General features: G+C 45.7%; 1 protein-coding gene across 1 annotated transcript in view; it reads left to right on the top strand.

The window, feature by feature from the left end:
* Positions 1 to 9,065: 9,065 nt before the first annotated feature.
* The window catches only part of LOC130293886 (uncharacterized), a 33,580-nt gene continuing 23,817 nt past the window's right edge, over positions 9,066 to 18,828 (top strand). The window contains exon 1 of the mRNA XM_056543099.1: positions 9,066 to 9,176. Coding sequence (XP_056399074.1) covers positions 9,075 to 9,176 — 102 coding nt within the window. The 5' untranslated portion in view covers positions 9,066 to 9,074. The remainder of the gene's footprint in view (positions 9,177 to 18,828) is intronic.

Raw genomic sequence — 18,828 nt, 5'->3', positions numbered from 1 at the left:
TTACTGTGGATGCTGGCTTCCAACTTTCTTGCAGCAGGCAGAGTGGTGCCCTGTATATATATATATATATATATATATATATATATATATATATATATATTCACGGTATATATATATATATATATATATATATATATATATATATATATATTAGGGTGCGTGAACAGCTATTCCATAATACATGCTTTACCTGCGGAGTGGTAGGGACAAATATTAAAAATAGAGACTATCTGCTTCTGCTATGGAGGAATCAGCATGACCATGTATTACAAAGCTGTCAATATATTTTGGCCTGCATGCAATGTAATACCACATTTCTCCTACAGAGGCCACTGTAATATTTTATCTACAGTGGCCTCTGTAGGAGAAATGTGGTATTACATTGCATGCAGGCCAAAATATATTGACAGCTTTGTAATACATGGTCATGCTGATTCCTCCATAGCAGAAGCAGATAGTCTCTATTTTTAATATTTGTCCCTACCACTCTGCAGCGGCATCGGTCCGAATTCAGGCGTGACGTCACGCCAGCCAGAAGTCGGCCACTAGGAGGGAGACCCCTAGTGGCCGGCTTTCAAATGTAATTTTAAACATTTTAATAAAAAAAAATAATAATAATAATGAAAATATATTAGAGATATGTTGCAGTACATATGTACTACAACATATTTACAAAAAAAAAGTTGATGACAGTGCCCATTTAATTCTAACAGTGCCAAATTAAAAGGGAGATCTGTCAGTATTTGTATGCGCCAATTGGCTCATGTAAAAACTGGTAAATATTTTTTTTAACATTTATCCTAGGCAAAGAAAAGAATGAACCTAAAAAATGTATTTTTCTATACAAAATTGGGAAATCAGGAAGTTGACATCTGGGTCTGAATAATCTCCAACCGAAACTAAAGCAAGATAAGAGACCAGGGGTCACGGTGCAATGAACTTAGACAAGGTCAGAGACACAGGGTGACATAGCAAACACAATACTCACTATATGACAATATGACATCACATGTAAAAAGATGTAAAACACACATAAATCCATCCATGCTCCATCAATAAAAGCCCCATGGGAAACACCAACCGGGCAGCATGAGATATATTAGGACAATAATGGATGAAGCCAAACTATAATGATAAAAATGATCCACAAAATATAGTAGCATTGGTAATATTAAAGGGGTTATCCAGGAAAAAACTTTTTTTTTTATATATATCAACTGGCTCCAGAAAGTTAAGCAGATTTGTAAATTACTTCTATAAAAAAAATCTTAATCCTTTCAGTACTTATGAGCTGCTGAAGTTGAGTTGTTCTTTTCTGTCTAAGTGCTCTCTGATGACACGTGTCTCGGGAACCGCCCAGTTTAGAAGCAAATCCCCATAGCAAACATCTTCTAAACTGGGCGGTTCCCGAGACACGTGTCATCAGAGAGCACTTAGACAGAAAAGAACAACCTAAACTTCAGAAGCTCATAAGTACTGAAAGGATTAAGATTTTTTAATAGAATTAATTTACAAATCTGTTTAACTTTCTGGAGCCAGTTGATATATAAAAAAAAAGTTTTTTCCTGGATAACCCCTTTAAGTCATGAATAAAGGGAATAATGCAATGTTAAAGGTAGATTGTAATGTTCCCTTCACTGTCCATTATGAACCCGGTTGGAGAATAGAATCCCTACATGTCTTGACCCCTGAAGAAGCTGTGGAATACTTCTGAACTTTCCTTTTAAAGGGGTACTCCGGTGGAAAACTTTTTTTTTTTTTTTAAATCAACTGATGCCAGAAAGTTAAATAGATTTGTAAATAACTTCTATTAAAAAATCTATATCCTTCCAATACTTTTTAGCAGCTGTATGCTATCGAGGAAATTCTTTTCTTTTTGAATTTCCTTTCTGTCTGACCACAGTGCTCTCTGCTGACACCTCTGTCCATGTCAGGAACTGTCCGGAGCAGCATTGGTTTGCAATGGGGATTTTCTCCTGCTCTGGACAGTTCCTGACTCGGGCATCAGGTGTCAGCAGAGAGCACTGTGGACAAGACAAAAAAGTTCAAAAAGAAAAGAATTTCCTCTGTAGCATACAGCTGCTAAAAAGTACTGGAAGGGTAACGATTTTTTAATAGAAGTCATTTACAAATCTGTTTAACTTTCTGGCACCAGTTCATTTAAAAAAATAAAAAAAAATGTTTACCACTGGGGAACCCCTTTACGAGTTTATCTTGTGATAAGCTTTGGGTAATGCCAGCCTTTTGTTTATTAACCCCTGAGGATGCAGGAATTTTTATTTTTGCACTTAAATTTTTTTCCTCCTCACCTTCTAATAGCCATAACACTTTCAACTTTCCACCTACAGCCCATATGGTTTTGTCGCACTAATTGTATTTTTTTATAAATCCAATGATTTTACCACTTAATCTATTGTAAAAATAAATAAATAAATAAACACGTTTTTTGGGGGCAAAAAACTAAATGCTATTTTGTAAATTTTTGGGGCACCAGTCTCTACACAGTGCACTTTACGTAGGTTTTGTTTTATTTTACTATGTTTAAAAAATTATAACTTTTTGTACACAAATTAGTATGCTTAAAACCGTCACTTTTTGACCCCTATAAATTTTTTATTTTTCTAAACAGGATCTGTAGTTTTTATCGTTACCATTTCTGTTTTGAGTGGACTTTTTTAAAATACATTTTTATGGTATATAAAGTGACCAAAAAAAACTAAATTATGCCAATTATACTCTGATATTTTGGAACGTTTACACAATTCACCGTGCAGTTTTATTAACACATTATATTTTAATAAATCTGACATTTCCGCACACACAGTACCACATTTGTTTATGTATTTTTGTTTATTCTTTTTTTTTTTAACATAAGAAAAGAGGGGTGGTTAAAAACGTTATTAGGGAAGAGGCTTATTCACATTTATTAAAAAAAATTTATTCCACTTTTTATGTTTTTCAGTCTGTGGTGTGCGGCTGCTGAAAACCGCACTCAGCTTCTGTGTACATGTACGTTCTGTGTCCTTAAAGGGGTGCTCCCGTGGAAAACTTTTTTTTTTTTTTTTAAATCAACTGGTGCCAGAAAGTTAAACAGATTTGTAAATCACTTCTATTAAAAAAACGTAATCCTTCCAGTACTTTTTAAGGGCTGTATACTAAAGAGAAATCCAAAAAGAAATGCATTTCCTGTGATGTCCTGACCACAGTGCTCTCTGCTGACCTCTGCTGTCCATTTTAGGAACTGTCCAGAAAAGGAGAAAATCCCCAAACATATGCTTCTCTGGACAGTTCCTAAAATGGGCAGCAGAGGTCAGCAGAGAGCACTGTGGTCAGGACATCACAGGAAATGCATTTCTTTTTGGATTTCTCTTTAGTATGCAGCCCCTAAAAAGTACTGGAAGGATTAAGTTTTTTTAATAGAAGTGATTTACAAATCTGTTTAACTTTCTGGCACCAGTTGATTTAAAAAAAAAAAAATTCCACGGGAGTACCCCTTTAAAGGAAATCTGTCATCAGTGTCACCTGCACTAACCTGTCTTTACAGACCGGCAGTGCAGGTGACACTGGTGACAATGATACTTACCTGGTCCCGTTCTGTGCTGTGGTTCTCCGGCTATCTTCTTCGGTATCTTCCACAACAGGGCCGACTTGGAGCATGGGTGGAGCTTAAAGGGGTACTCCGGTGGTCAATTTGTTTTTGCGTTCCTAAATTACCCTTTTTGTGTTGTTTCCTTCTTGGTGTCTTGGCTACTCTCTTTCCGTTCTTCGTGGTCTCCCCCCCCCCCCCCCCCAGTTTGTTTTTGTACAGCAGCTTCTATTTCCTTTTTCTTGCACGGCTGCAAACTACAAATCCCAGCAGGCCACATTCAGCTTCATGCGCATGCGCCCAACAAACACACAGTGAAGCGCACGGAAAGTGATATTATGTATGAAAGAACCGAGTCCCATACCCGAACATGCCTTCTACAGTTGGATTGGACGGCCATCCAGCGCGTCACCATGGACAGAGAGAGAAGCACGCATGCGTCCGAAAATAACAGTCATCGGCGCCGCAAGTTGATGGGAGTTACGGAACGAATGACACGGCAGACCAATCAAGCCAGTCCCAGCCAAACAAACATTATAAATATTCAGGAGGAGGGTGTGGAAAAAGCCACCCACTCACAGAGGCTGGAAATAGGGTTAAAAAAAAACAACTCTGACACATTGTCCACAGCATTGACAGAACATGGCCGTGCCGGCCATGTTCTGTCAATGCTGTGGACAATGTGTCAGAGTTTTTTTTTTCCTATTTCCAGCCTCTGTGAGTGGACAACAGCCACAGCCACAACTCAAAACTACTGAATGTCCTGGCCAGCATACAGGTAAGTAAAAAACACACATGCTGCACAAACATCTAACACACCTCAATTACAAAAGGCAACATAATAACAAAAAGACGCTACATCCGCAAAGAAATTAACCACCGGAGTACCCCTTTAATGATGTAACTGCTGCTGTTCACAGCAGCAGTGACGTCATTAAGCTCTACCCATTCTTCAAGTCGGCCCCGTTGTGGAAGATACCAAAGCCGGAGAACCACAGCATGGAACAGGACCAGGTAAGTATCATTGTCATCAGAGTCACCTGCACTACCTGTCTGACACTGATGACAGATTTCCTTTAAAGGGGTACTCCCGTGGAAAATATTTTTTTATTATTTTTTTTTTTTATCAAATGCTGCCCGAAAGTTAAACAGATTTGTAAATGACTTCTAATAAAAAATATTAATCCTTCCAGTACTTATTAGCTTCTGAATACTACAGAGGAAATGGTTTTCATTTTGGAACACAGAGCTCTCCGCTGACATCACGAGCACAGTGCTCTCTGCTGACATCTCTGTCCATTTTAGGAACTGTCCAGAGCAGCATATGTTTTCTATGGGGATTTTCTCCTACTCTGGACAGTTCTTAAAATGGACAGAGGTGTCAGCAGAGAGCACTGTGGTCATGATGTCAGCAGAGAGCTCTGTGTTCCAAAAGAAAAGAATTTCCTCTGTAGTATTCAGCAGCTAATAAGTACTGAAAGGGTTGAGATTTTTTAATAGAAGTAATTTACAAATCTGTTTAACTTTCTGGCATCAGTTAATTAAAAAAAAAGTTTTCCACCGGAGTACCCATTTAAGGGGTATAGAAGCTGAACAATGTAAAGAAGAAAGGGCACATCGATTCCAAAAAATAAAAAAACAAAATGCCCTGAAATATTTTTTTGGAAAGAAAGAAATGCTGAACTGCTAACCAATGGCTGCTCTATGAGAATAACTGAGCTCCTTACTTCATACATTACGTATCTGAACAGAGTGAGGTCTACTGTTCACCCAAGTTTAAAGGGGTACTCTAGGCCTAGTTTAAAGGGGTACTCCGGGCCTAATACATCTTATCCCCTATCCAATGGATAGGGGATAAGATGTCTGATCGCGGGCCCTCCCATAGACTTGCATTGAGGGGGCGGGGCGTGACATCACACGAGGGCGGAGTTGTGACGTCACAGTACTCCGGCCCCATCACTCGGAGAGCTCACAAAGGTGGGTGGGGAATGACAGATCGTGGGGGTCCCCAGCAGCAGGACCCCCGCGATCAGACATCTTAGATAGGGGATAAGATGTATTAGAGCCGGAGTACCCCTAGACATCTTATCCCCTATCCAAAGGATAGGGGATAAGATGTCAGATCGCCGTGGTCCCGCTGCTGGGGACCCCAGGGATCGCTGCTGCAGCACCCCGCCATCATTACTGCACAGAGGGAGTTCGCTCAGTGCGTAATGACGGGCAATACAGGGGCCGGAGCATCGTTACGTCACGGCTCCGCCCCTCGTGACGTCACGGCCCGCCCCGTCAATACAAGTCTATGGGAGGGGGCGTGGCGGTCGTCATGCCCCCTGCCATAGACTTGCATTAAGGGGACAGGCCGTGATGTCGTGAGGGGCGGAGCCATGACATCACGCTGCTCCGTCCCCTGTATCGCCCATCATTACGCACAGAGCGAACTCGCTCTGTGCAGTAATGATGGCGGGGTGCCGCAGCGGCGATCCGCGAGGTCCCCAGCAGCGGGACCCCGGTGATCTGACATCTTATCCCCTATCCGTTGGATAGAGGAAAAGATGCCAGGGGCGGAGTACCCCTTTAAGATAATTGAAGCTTTTTTATTCTTGTAGTTTTATATACCTATATATATTTCTCTGTCCGAGTTTGTCCAATGATCCCAAATTTCTGATAATCCTGCATGTATCAGTTCCCAGAGATTTACAATGTTCACAGATGTAACAATACAGGAGTCACTATTGTGTGCACTGGAATCAGATAAAACAGAGAGACTGGTGCATTACTTTTTTCTGCCACTTGGGGGCAGACCACATCTAAGAATAGTAGCCGATTCTAGGTAGGAGAGGTATCACAGGAATTATGCACAAATGTAACAAATACAAAAAAGAAAAAAACAGGCACAACATAAGGGCTCGTTCACATGGCCGTTGTGTTCCGTCGGTCAATTGTATGCGCAAGCACAAATATAGCAGAGCTTAACTAGACATTTAAAGGGGTATTCCAGCCAAAAACTTTTTTATATACATCAATTACTTCTATTAAATTTTTTTAATCCTTTCAGTACTTATGAGCTTCTGAAGTTAAGGTTGTTCTTTTCTGTCTAAGTGCTCTCTGATGACACCTGTCTCGGGAACCGCCCAGTTTAGAAGAGGTTTGCTATGGGGATTTGCTTCTAAACTGGGTGGTTCCCGAGACACGTGTCATCCAAGAGCACTTATACAGAAAAGAACAACCTTAACTTCAGAAGCTCATAAGTACTGAAAGGATTAAGATTTTTTAATAGAAGTAATTTACAAATCTGTTTAACTTTCTGGAGCCAGTTGATATATATAAAAAAGTTTTTCCAGGATAACCCTTTTAACTGTTCGTGTAATGTATTGTGCAAATTTTTCTGCATGCAGTATGCTTGAATCAGTGTTACCCGACCAGTGTGACTCCAGCCAACGGCTGTCGGGGCATGCTGGGAGTTGTAGTTTTGCAACAGCTGGAGGCACCCTGGTTGGGAAACACTGGCTTTTACAATATGACTGTATAGTGGAATTGCTGTTTATGTATTGTATTTATGTATATACTCATTATATACACAAGTCATGTAAGTTTTTTGTGGCACACATTATTGGGCATTTGCAATAGTAAGTCTGCCCCTATGTGAGTCTGCTAAGTGCTTAAGGGGAAATTAATAAAAACCCGTCCAGAGTAAAAGTTGCTGAGTTGTCCATAGCAACCAATCAGATCGCTTCTTTCATTTTTCACAGGCCTTTTCAAAAATGAAAGAAGTGATCTTGTCAAGGATGGCATTAAAATGTGAGTGACTGCTGCTGTATACTGCTGATTGCCGGCGCAAGGAATACACACCCGACAGAATGTTGGTAAAATATCTGCTTCTCAGCATACTCGCTAAGCAGCTGCCCCAAAGGAGTTCTGTTTAATTACACGGAAGTACATTGTTTTTACATTTGACAAAAAAGGGAGGTTTAGTTATGACATCAGAATCATCATGTTACATTTTGATTGGTTAGTTGAGCTTTATCTCTGTATATATTAGCATATTTAGCATCCATTCCTCTCTTGGCCAAAGTTCATTTATGCGGTTCTTTTAACTCTGAGACTGGGGAAAAAAACAGATCTTTGTCCTTCCATACAATCCGTATCTGCTTCAAACATTTTGCTTCCTGACGTCTCATCTTTGACCTCCTGGCGTCATTCCAAGGTTTCTTAGTTGCAAGCAAATAGCAAGCTGATATATGGATTAAGGGTAATTTAACAAATATCTTTCTCCAGCATCAGCAATGGCATATTAGTATTAATATATTGATAAGTCATCAGAGACATAAGGGTCATCCTTGTCAATCTCATTTATTGCTATGGGCAACTCAGCAACTTTTCCTCTAGACAGGTTTTGGTAAATCCCCCCTGTTCTTATACTAGATATGGATTGTAAATTGATACAGGGAAAACTAAGTTCCCGATCCCACCCGCAAACACCCACCGACCCACACAAACAAGGCGGGTCAAGACTATATTAGCCATAGTATAGTCATTAGGATTGTGCACTTACATAACCAAGGAGAAAGACCATCAGAGACCCCCTCACAGCAGTTTCAGTGTAATAAAAAATACCATGCCGCCCCTAGCGGAATGTGACCATCCACACCGGGACACAGTTTTCTGCTTTACAGCCCGCTCCCTCTCACTCCATCCTCACTACCCTCTCACAGGGACAGGCAAACAGTGTCTCCTAACATTTCCCAGCCTTTCGCCCCCCCTCCCCACCCCACCCCCACCGCACATCCAACTGCTAGCTGTTCCAAGACTACAACCCCCAGCACATCCTCGCTGTAAGGGCATGCCGTGGGAGTTGTAGTCTTGCAACAGGTAGTGGTAGTGCGGGATGGGCGGGTGGGAGAAAGGCTGTGGGGTGCTCCGGCTGAGGAGATGTGCAGAGAATCTGTGTCCCTGTCCCCCTGAGAGAGGGTAGCGAGGATGCAGTGAGAGGGAGTGGGCTGTAAATCAGAAAACTGTGTGCATGTACGGAGGGTCACATTCAGCTACAGGGACACAGTTTGCTTTAAATCGGTACTCCGGTGCAAAACATTTATATATATTTTTTTAATAAACTGGTGCCAGGAAGAAAAACAGATTTGTAAATTACTTCTATTTAAAAATCTTAAAGGAAAACTGTCAGCTTGCTCCCCCCACACTAACCAATGGTACTGGCTGGTAGTGCGGGGGACGCTGATCAGTTTGGTCCTTACCGTGCCCGGATCCGCTTCGCCGTTCTGCCGTAATCTTCAATTTTATGTATATGCTAATGAGGTGCTAACTGGCACCGGACGGGCTAACTGACACTCTGACATCAGTGCCGCTTGTCCGCAGCGCCGCCCAGCTCATCAATATTCCTCCCCTCTCCATTACAGAGCGGTGAGAAGAGGGAGAGGCGGAGGGAGGGGAGGAATATTGATGAGCTGGGCGGCGCTGCGGACAAGCGGCACTGATGTCAGAGTGCCAGTTAGACCGGTCAGTGCCAGTTAGTACCTCATTGGCATATACCAAAAATAGAAGTTTACGGCCGAACGGCGTGGTGGATCCGGGCACGGTAAGCATCAAACTCATCAGTGTCCCCCGCACTACCAGCCAGTACCACTGGTTAGTGTGGGGGGGGGGGGGGGAGCAAGCTGACAGTTTTCCTTTAATCCTTCCAGTACTTATCAGCTGCTGTATGCCCCACAGGAAATTCTTTTCTTTTTGAATTTCTTTTCTGTCTGACCACATTGCTCTCTGCTGACATCTCTGTCCATGTCAGGAACTGTCCAGAGTAGCATAGGTGTCACGATGCCGGCTGGCAGGTAGTGGATCCTCTGTACCAGAGAGGGATTGGCGTGGACCGTGCTAGTGGACCGGTTCTAAGCCACTACTGGTTTTCACCAGAGTCCGCCGCAAAGCGGGATGGTCTTGCTGCGGCGGTAGTGACCAGGTCGTATCCACTAGCAACGGCTCACCTCTCTGGCTGCTTGAAGATAGGCGCGGTACAAGGGAGTAGACAGAAGCAAGGTCGGACGTAGCAGAAGGTCGGGGCAGGCAGCAAGGATCGTAGTCAGGGGCAACGGCAGAAGGTCTGGAAACACAGGCAAGGAACACACAAGGAACGCTTTCACTGGCACTAAGGCAACAAGATCCGGCAAGGGAGTGCAGGGGAAGTGAGGTGATATAGGGAAGTGCACAGGTGAACACACTAATTGGAACCACTGCGCCAATCAGCGGCGCAGTGGCCCTTTAAATCGCAGAGACCCGGCGCGCGCGCGCCCTAGGGAGCGGGGCCGCGCGCGCCGGGACAGAACAGACGGAGAGCGAGTCAGGTAGGGGAGCCGGGGTGCGCATCGCGAGCGGGCGCTACCCACATCGCGAATCGCATCCCGGCTGGCAGCGGAATCGCAGCGCCCCGGGTCAGAGGACGTGACCGGAGCGCTGCCGCGGGGAGAGTGAAGCGAGCGCTCCGGGGAGGAGCGGGGACCCGGAGCGCTCGGCGTAACAGTACCCCCCCCCCTTGGGTCTCCCCCTCTTCTTAGAGCCTGAGAACCTGAGGAGCAGACTTTTGTCTAGGATGTTGTCCTCAGGTTCCCAGGATCTCTCTTCAGGACCACAACCCTCCCAGTCCACTAAAAAAAATTTTTTCCCTCTGACCTTTTTGGCAGCTAAAATTTCTTTGACCGAGAAGATGTCCGAGGAGCCGGAAACAGGAGTGGGAGGAACAGATTTGGGAGAAAAACGGTTGAGGATGAGTGGTTTGAGAAGAGAGACGTGAAAGGCATTAGGGATACGAAGAGAGGGAGGAAGAAGAAGTTTATAAGAGACAGGATTAATTTGACACAAAATTTTGAAAGGACCAAGATAGCGTGGTCCCAACTTGTAGCTAGGGACACGGAAGCGGACATATTTAGCGGAGAGCCATACCTTGTCTCCAGGGGAAAAAACGGGGGGAGCTCTTCTTTTCTTATCCGCGAACTTCTTCATGCGTGATGAAGCCTGTAAGAGAGATTTTTGGGTCTCTCTCCATATGATGGAAAGGTCACGAGAAATTTCATCCACAGCGGGCAGACCAGAGGGCAAGGGAGTAGGGAGGGGGGGAAGAGGGTGACGGCCGTACACCACGAAAAATGGGGATTTGGAGGAAGACTCAGAGACCCTGAAGTTATACGAGAATTCGGCCCATGGGAGGAGATCTGCCCAGTCATCCTGGCGGGAGGAAACAAAATGTCGCAAATAATCACCCAAGATCTGGTTAATCCTTTCTACTTGTCCATTGGACTGGGGATGATATGCAGAAGAAAAATTTAATTTAATCTTGAGTTGTTTACAGAGAGCCCTCCAGAATTTAGACACGAATTGGACGCCTCTATCCGAGACAATCTGCGTAGGCAACCCGTGAAGACGAAAAATGTGTACAAAAAATTGTTTAGCCAACTGAGGCGCAGAAGGAAGACCAGGAAGAGGGATGAAATGTGCCATTTTGGAGAATCGATCAACGACCACCCAAATAACAGTGTTGCCACGGGAAGGGGGTAAATCAGTAATAAAATCCATACCAATCAGAGACCAAGGCTGTTCGGGGACAGGCAGAGGATGAAGAAAACCAGCGGGCTTCTGGCGAGGAGTCTTATCCCGGGCACAGATAGTGCAGGCTCGCACAAAGTCCACAACATCCGTCTCCAGAGTCGGCCACCAATAGAAGCGGGAGATGAGTTGCACAGATTTCTTGATACCCGCATGACCTGCGAGATGGGAGGAGTGACCCCATTTGAGGATTCCGAGGCGTTGGCGAGGAGAAACAAAGGTCTTTCCTGGAGGAGTCTGCCTGATGGAGGCAGGAGAAGTGGAGATCAGGCAGTCAGGTGGAATGATGTGTTGCGGAGAGAGTTCAACTTCTGAGGCATCCGAGGAACGAGAGAGAGCATCGGCCCTAATGTTCTTATCGGCAGGACGAAAGTGAATCTCAAAATTAAATCGGGCAAAGAACAGAGACCACCGGGCCTGGCGAGGATTCAGCCGTTGGGCAGACTGGAGGTAGGAGAGGTTCTTGTGGTCGGTGTAGATAATAACAGGAGAACTTGATCCCTCCAGCAGATGCCTCCATTCCTCAAGTGCTAATTTAATGGCTAGAAGCTCTCGATCCCCGATGGAGTAGTTCCTCTCCGCTGGAGAGAAGGTCCTAGAGAAAAAACCACAAGTGACAGCATGCCCGGAAGAATTTTTTTGTAGAAGAACAGCTCCAGCTCCCACAGAGGAGGCATCAACCTCCAATAGGAAGGGTTTGGAAGGGTCAGGTCTGGAGAGGACGGGAGCCGAAGAAAAGGCAGACTTGAGTCGTTTAAAGGCGTCTTCTGCTTGAGGAGGCCAGGACTTGGGATCAGCATTTTTTTTGGTTAAAGCCACGATAGGAGCCACAATGGTAGAAAAATGTGGAATAAATTGCCTGTAATAATTGGCGAACCCCAAAAAGCGTTGGATAGCACGGAGTCCGGAGGGGCGTGGCCAATCTAAGACGGCAGAGAGTTTGTCTGGATCCATCTGTAGTCCCTGGCCAGAGACCAAATATCCTAGAAAAGGAAGAGATTGGCATTCAAACAGACATTTCTCAATTTTGGCATAGAGTTGGTTGTCACGAAGTCTCTGAAGAACCATACGGACATGCTGGCGGTGTTCTTCTAGATTGGCAGAAAAAATTAGGATATCGTCCAGATATACAACAACACAGGAGTATAACAGATCACGAAAAATTTCATTGACAAAGTCTTGGAAGACGGCAGGGGCGTTGCACAGTCCAAAGGGCATGACCAGATACTCAAAGTGTCCATCTCTGGTGTTAAATGCCGTTTTCCACTCGTCCCCCTCTCTGATGCGGATGAGGTTATAGGCGCCTCTTAAGTCCAATTTAGTGAAGATGTGGGCACCTTGGAGGCGATCAAAGAGTTCAGAGATGAGGGGTAAGGGGTAGCGGTTCTTAACCGTGATTTTATTAAGACCGCGGTAGTCAATGCACGGACGTAGGGAGCCATCTTTTTTGGACACAAAGAAAAATCCGGCTCCGGCAGGAGAGGAGGATTTACGGATAAAGCCCTTTTTTAGATTCTCCTGGACGTATTCGGACATGGCAAGAGTCTCTGGGGCAGAGAGAGGATAAATTCTGCCCCGGGGTGGAGTAGTGCCCGGGAGGAGGTCGATAGGGCAATCATAAGGCCTGTGAGGAGGTAGAGTCTCAGCTTGTTTTTTGCAGAAAACATCCGCGAAGTCCATATAGGCCTTAGGGAGACCGGTTACTGGAGGAACCACAGAGTTACGGCAAGGGTTACTGGGAACCGGTTTTAGACAGTTCTTGGAACAAGAGGACCCCCAACACTTGATCTCCCCAGTGGACCAATCCAGGGTAGGGGAATGAAGTTGAAGCCAGGGAAGTCCAAGGAGAATTTCCGAGGTGCAATTGGGAAGGACCAAAAGTTCAATCCTCTCATGATGAGATCCGATGCTCATAAGAAGGGGCTCCGTGCGGAAACGTATGGTACAGTCCAATCTTTCATTATTTACACAATTGATGTAGAGGGGTCTGGCGAGACTGGTCACCGGGATGTTGAACTTGTTGACGAGAGAGGCCAAAATAAAATTTCCTGCAGATCCAGAGTCCAAGAAGGCCACTGTAGAGAAGGAGAAGGCAGAGGCAGACATCCGCACAGGCACAGTAAGACGTGGAGAAGCAGAGTAGACATCAAGGACTGTCTCACCTTTGTGCGGAGTCAGCGTACGTCTTTCCAGGCGGGGAGGACGGATAGGACAATCTCTCAGGAAGTGTTCGGTACTAGCACAGTACAGGCAGAGGTTCTCCATACGGCGTCGTGTCCTCTCTTGAGGTGTCAGGCGAGACCGGTCGACCTGCATAGCCTCCACGGCGGGAGGCACAGGAACAGATTGCAGGGGACCAGAGGAGAGAGGAGCCGAGGAGAAGAAACGCCTCGTGCGAACAGAGTCCATATCTTGGCGGAGTTCCTGACGCCTTTCGGAAAAACGCATGTCAATGCGAGTGGCTAGGTGAATAAGTTCATGTAGATTAGCAGGAATTTCTCGTGCGGCCAGAACATCTTTAATGTTGCTGGATAGGCCTTTTTTGAAGGTCGCGCAGAGGGCCTCATTATTCCAGGACAATTCTGAAGCAAGAGTACGGAATTGTACGGCATACTCGCCAACGGAAGAATTACCCTGGACCAGGTTCAACAGGGCAGTCTCAGCAGAAGAGGCTCGGGCAGGTTCCTCAAAGACACTTCGGATTTCCGAGAAGAAGGAGTGTACAGAGGCAGTGACGGGGTCATTGCGGTCCCAGAGCGGTGTGGCCCATGACAGGGCTTTTCCGGACAGAAGGCTGACTACGAAAGCCACCTTAGACCTTTCAGTGGGAAACAGGTCCGACATCATCTCCAGATGCAGGGAACATTGGGAAAGGAAGCCACGGCAAAACTTAGAGTCCCCATCAAATTTATCCGGCAAGGATAAGCGTATCCCTGGAGCGGCCACTCGCTGCGGAGGAGGTGCAGGAGCTGGCGGAGGAGATGACTGCTGAAGCTGTGGTAGAAACTGTTGTAGCATAACGGTCAGTTGAGACAGCTGTTGGCCTTGTTGCGCTATCTGTTGTGACTGCTGGGCGACCACCGTGGTGAGGTCAGCGACAACTGGCAGAGGAACTTCAGCGGGATCCATGGCCGGATCTACTGTCACGATGCCGGCTGGCAGGTAGTGGATCCTCTGTACCAGAGAGGGATTGGCGTGGACCGTGCTAGTGGACCGGTTCTAAGCCACTACTGGTTTTCACCAGAGCCCGCCGCAAAGCGGGATGGTCTTGCTGCGGCGGTAGTGACCAGGTCGTATCCACTAGCAACGGCTCACCTCTCTGGCTGCTTGAAGATAGGCGCGGTACAAGGGAGTAGACAGAAGCAAGGTCGGACGTAGCAGAAGGTCGGGGCAGGCAGCAAGGATCGTAGTCAGGGGCAACGGCAGAAGGTCTGGAAACACAGGCAAGGAACACACAAGGAACGCTTTCACTGGCACTAAGGCAACAAGATCCGGCAAGGGAGTGCAGGGGAAGTGAGGTGATATAGGGAAGTGCACAGGTGAACACACTAATTGGAACCACTGCGCCAATCAGCGGCGCAGTGGCCCTTTAAATCGCAGAGACCCGGCGCGCGCGCGCCCTAGGGAGCGGGGCCGCGCGCGCCGGGACAGAACAGACGGAGAGCGAGTCAGGTAGGGGAGCCGGGGTGCGCATCGCGAGCGGGCGCTACCCACATCGCAAATCGCATCCCGGCTGGCAGCGGAATCGCAGCGCCCCGGGTCAGAGGACGTGACCGGAGCGCTGCCGCGGGGAGAGTGAAGCGAGCGCTCCGGGGAGGAGCGGGGACCCGGAGCGCTCGGCGTAACAATAGGTTTGCTATGGGGATTTGCTCCTGCTCTGGACAGTTCCTGACATGGACAGAGATGTCAGCAGAGAGCACTGTGGTCAGACAGAAAAGAAATTCAAAAAAAATAAGAACTTGCTCTGGAGCATACAGCAGCTGATAAGTACTGGAAGGATTAAGATTTTTAAATAGAAATAATTTACAAACCTGTTTAACTTTCTGGCACCAGTTGATTTAAAAACATTTTTTTTTTTCCAGTGGAGTACCCCTTTACACGTACGACTTCTGAGCGCAGACTGTATTAACAGTGCCATAGACTAGTATCAGCTCTGTATATTTGCCGGAGATCAACACGGTATTAGTTGTATAAACAATGAGTAATCTAGTGCACATTGATATGAATTATTCAGTATCGCGGATTCCGAGCCCTGCCAGCAGATACTATGAGAACTGCGATACTGATTTCCATAAAATAAGAAATCCACCCACTGTATGTATGGGTTGTCACAACAAAATTGCCCATTAATTATTATGACAGTGGCGGGACTGGCGCGCTCTGCATTGCGGATGGCACTAGTCACACCACTTCACGTCACTCAGTTTGGGTAGTCTTTAAAATCAGGTTGTGAAATGATAAGGCATAGTCTTGATCAGTGTTTCCTAACCAGTGTGCCTCCAGCTGTTGCAAAACTACAACTCCCAGCATGCCCAGACAGCCGAAGGCTGTCTGGGCATGCTGGGAGTTGTAGTTTTGCAACAACTGGAGGAAGACTGGTTGGGAAACACCGGTCCAGAGGCTATTTAGAGGTTTTTCTTTTTGGAACACAGTGCTCTCTGCTGACATCCCGACCACAGTGCTCTCTGCTGACATCTCTGTCCATTTTAGGAACTGTCCAGAGCAGCATATGTTTGCTATGGGGATTTCCTCCTACTCTTGACAGTTCTTAAAATGGACAGAGATGTCAGCAGAGAGCACTGTGCTCGTGATGTCAGCAGAGAGCTCTGTGTTCCAAAAAGAAAAGAAATTCCTCTGTAGTATTCAGCAGCTAATAAGTACTAGAAGGATTAAGATTTTTTTAATATAAGTAATTTACAAATCTGTTTAACTTTCTGGCACCAGTTGATTAAAAAAAATTTTTTTTTTTTTAAATACGGAGTACCCCTTTAAGTGCTGTAATGCCCAGAGTCCTCCTGTAGTCTTGGTGATGACTTTAGAACAGACTCTCCTAAACGATTTGCCAAAAAGCATCACATGATCAGCTTCATTGACCTTAATAAGTCACTAATGTCTGAACATTGAGTATCAAGGTCCCATCATGGTTTTACCCAGGGTCGGTTCTGCTTATAGGCAAAATAGGCAGCTGCCTAGAGCGCACTCTTGATGGGGGCGCTGCTCTGCCTGCTGCAAGAAAGTTAGTAACCAGCCAGTATCTGAAGCACCCGCCGCTCAGCCAAACCAACCGCCCAGCCAGAACCACGATCACATGAGGAAGGGGTTTGTTACAGTGTGTCACCCCAGTAGTAAGGAGATGACATGAGGAGAAGGTTTGTTACAGTGTGTCACCCCAGTAGTAAGGAGATTACATGAGGAGGAGGTTTTTTACAGTGTGTCACCCCAGTAGTAAGGAGATTACATGAGGAGGAGGTTTGTTACAGTGTGTCACCCCAGTAGTAAGGACATTACATGAGGAGGGGGTTTGTTACAGTGTGTCACCCCAGTAGTAAGGAGATTACATAAGGAGGGGGTTTGTTACAGTGTGTCACCCCAGTAGTAAGGAGATTACATGAGGAGGAGGCTTGTTACAGTGTGTCACCCCAGCAGTAAGGAGATCACGTGAGGAAGAGGTTTGTTACAGTGTGTCACCCCTGTAGTAAGGAGATTACATGAGGAGGAGGTTTGTTACAGTGTGTCACCCCAGTAGTAAGGAGATCACGTGAGGAAGAGGTTTGTTACAGTGTGTCACCCCTGTAGTAAGGAGATTACATGAGGAGGAGGTTCATTACAGTGTGTCACCCCAGTAGTAAGGAGATTACATGAGGAGGAGGTTTGTTACATTGTGTCACCCCATTAGTAAGGAGATTACATGAGGAGGAGGTTTATTACAATGTGTCACCCCAGTAGTAAGGAGATTACATGAGGAGGGGGTTTGTTACAGTGTGTCACCCCAGTACTAAGGAGATTACATGAGGAGGGGGTTTGTTACAGTGTGTCACCCCTGTAGTAAGGAGATTACATGAGGAGGAGGTTTGTTACAGTGTGTCACCCCAGTACTAAGGAGATTACATGAGGAGGGGGTTTGTTACAGTGTGTCACCCCAGTAGTAAGGTGGGGCATGTCAAAGGGCGGAGCCAATGGGCAGGGTCAATGGGTGGCAAAATTAGCTTTCGCTTAGGGTGGCAAAAACCCTTGCACCAACCCTGGTTTTACAATAACTCAACCACAGACAACTTTGACGTGTAGCCCAGGTCTTGTTGAGTCTCCATGGCATACTCTCTTTCAAGACATGGTGGGAGACTACAAAATTGTTGATCTGTCCTTTTTGATCGTATTGTGTGACAATGAGAGTTCATCCTTGTCCTAAGCTTTTGTCCTGTATTACCTACATAGAAACCCCCAGTTGGGCATTTGGTATGGTAGACCACATTTGGAGTGGTGCAGCTGAAGCTGCCTGAGATCTTGTAGTCCTGTTGCATGTTACAACTTTACTGAGTAGTCCAGGTTTTGTTGAGTGTCCGATGGCACACTCTCTTTCAAGAGGTGGAGGAGGGGGGCAGTCCGCTACAAAATCTGTTGATCTGCTCTTTTTGCTTGTATTGTGTCACAATAAGAGTTCATTCATAGAGACCTCCAGTAGGACGTTCCGTCTGGTAGACCACATTTGGGGTGGCGCAAGTGAAGGTCCCTGAATTCTTGTAGTCCTGCTGTAAGATGTAACTTCGATGCTTAGCCCAAGTTTTGTTGATTGTCTGAGGGCACACACTTTTTAAAGAGAGGGTGGGGGGGACAAAATAGTTGTGCTACAGGAAGATCTGTCCTTTATGCTTGTATTATGTGACAGTGTGAGTTCATTTTTGTTCTAAGTTTCTGTCCTGTTTCAGCTACATAGAGACCCCCAGTAGGACGTTAGGACTGGAAGACCACATGACTAGGGGAGAGTAGGGATCCGCTACCGTTGCACCCAAGCAACCCCACCCATTTACCGTTCTCTTCCCCTTACCTTAAGAATCACAGACTCGAAGTATGGTGCAAAGGCCACAGCGGACCCAACTTTTATTTAACAAATAACCAAATATAATAACATCTTCATATATATATATATATATATATACATATGCAGCAACAGAAGAATACAGCGGCACACTGCTAGCACAAAGATATAGATAAAACATGAGTATATAGATAAAACATGAAAAGCTATACAGCTATGGTGCAATAAAGGGAAATATAAAATTATGAAGTTATGAAATAGTGAGGTACTTAGCTTGCAATTTGGCGGCCAAATAGCTTGGACCATCCCACCACGGTAAGGTGACCTCATTGGGACGGACCCTACACTATGAATATGCCTCTGTGTGATCAGTACAGCAGGCACTGCAGGACCTGAAACATCCAAGACACCTTATATACACCTGATAGAGGTGAGTGGGGTGCAAGAGCCAACATGGAGGTAGCCAGTCCCCCGTATGTGTAATACAGACAAAGGATAAGTTAGCCAGCACTATTGATTCCAAACTATTATATGGACCTGGCTTACAGGTGCAGGCTGCTGGGCTAAATATACAGCAACAGAAGAATACAGCAGCACACTGCTA

The sequence above is a fragment of the Hyla sarda genome, chromosome 10 (assembly GCF_029499605.1).
Source record: "Hyla sarda isolate aHylSar1 chromosome 10, aHylSar1.hap1, whole genome shotgun sequence".
NCBI lineage: Eukaryota > Metazoa > Chordata > Amphibia > Anura > Hylidae > Hyla > Hyla sarda.
Note: the sequence above shows the minus strand (reverse complement) of the source record. Positions and strands in the feature narration are given on the sequence as shown.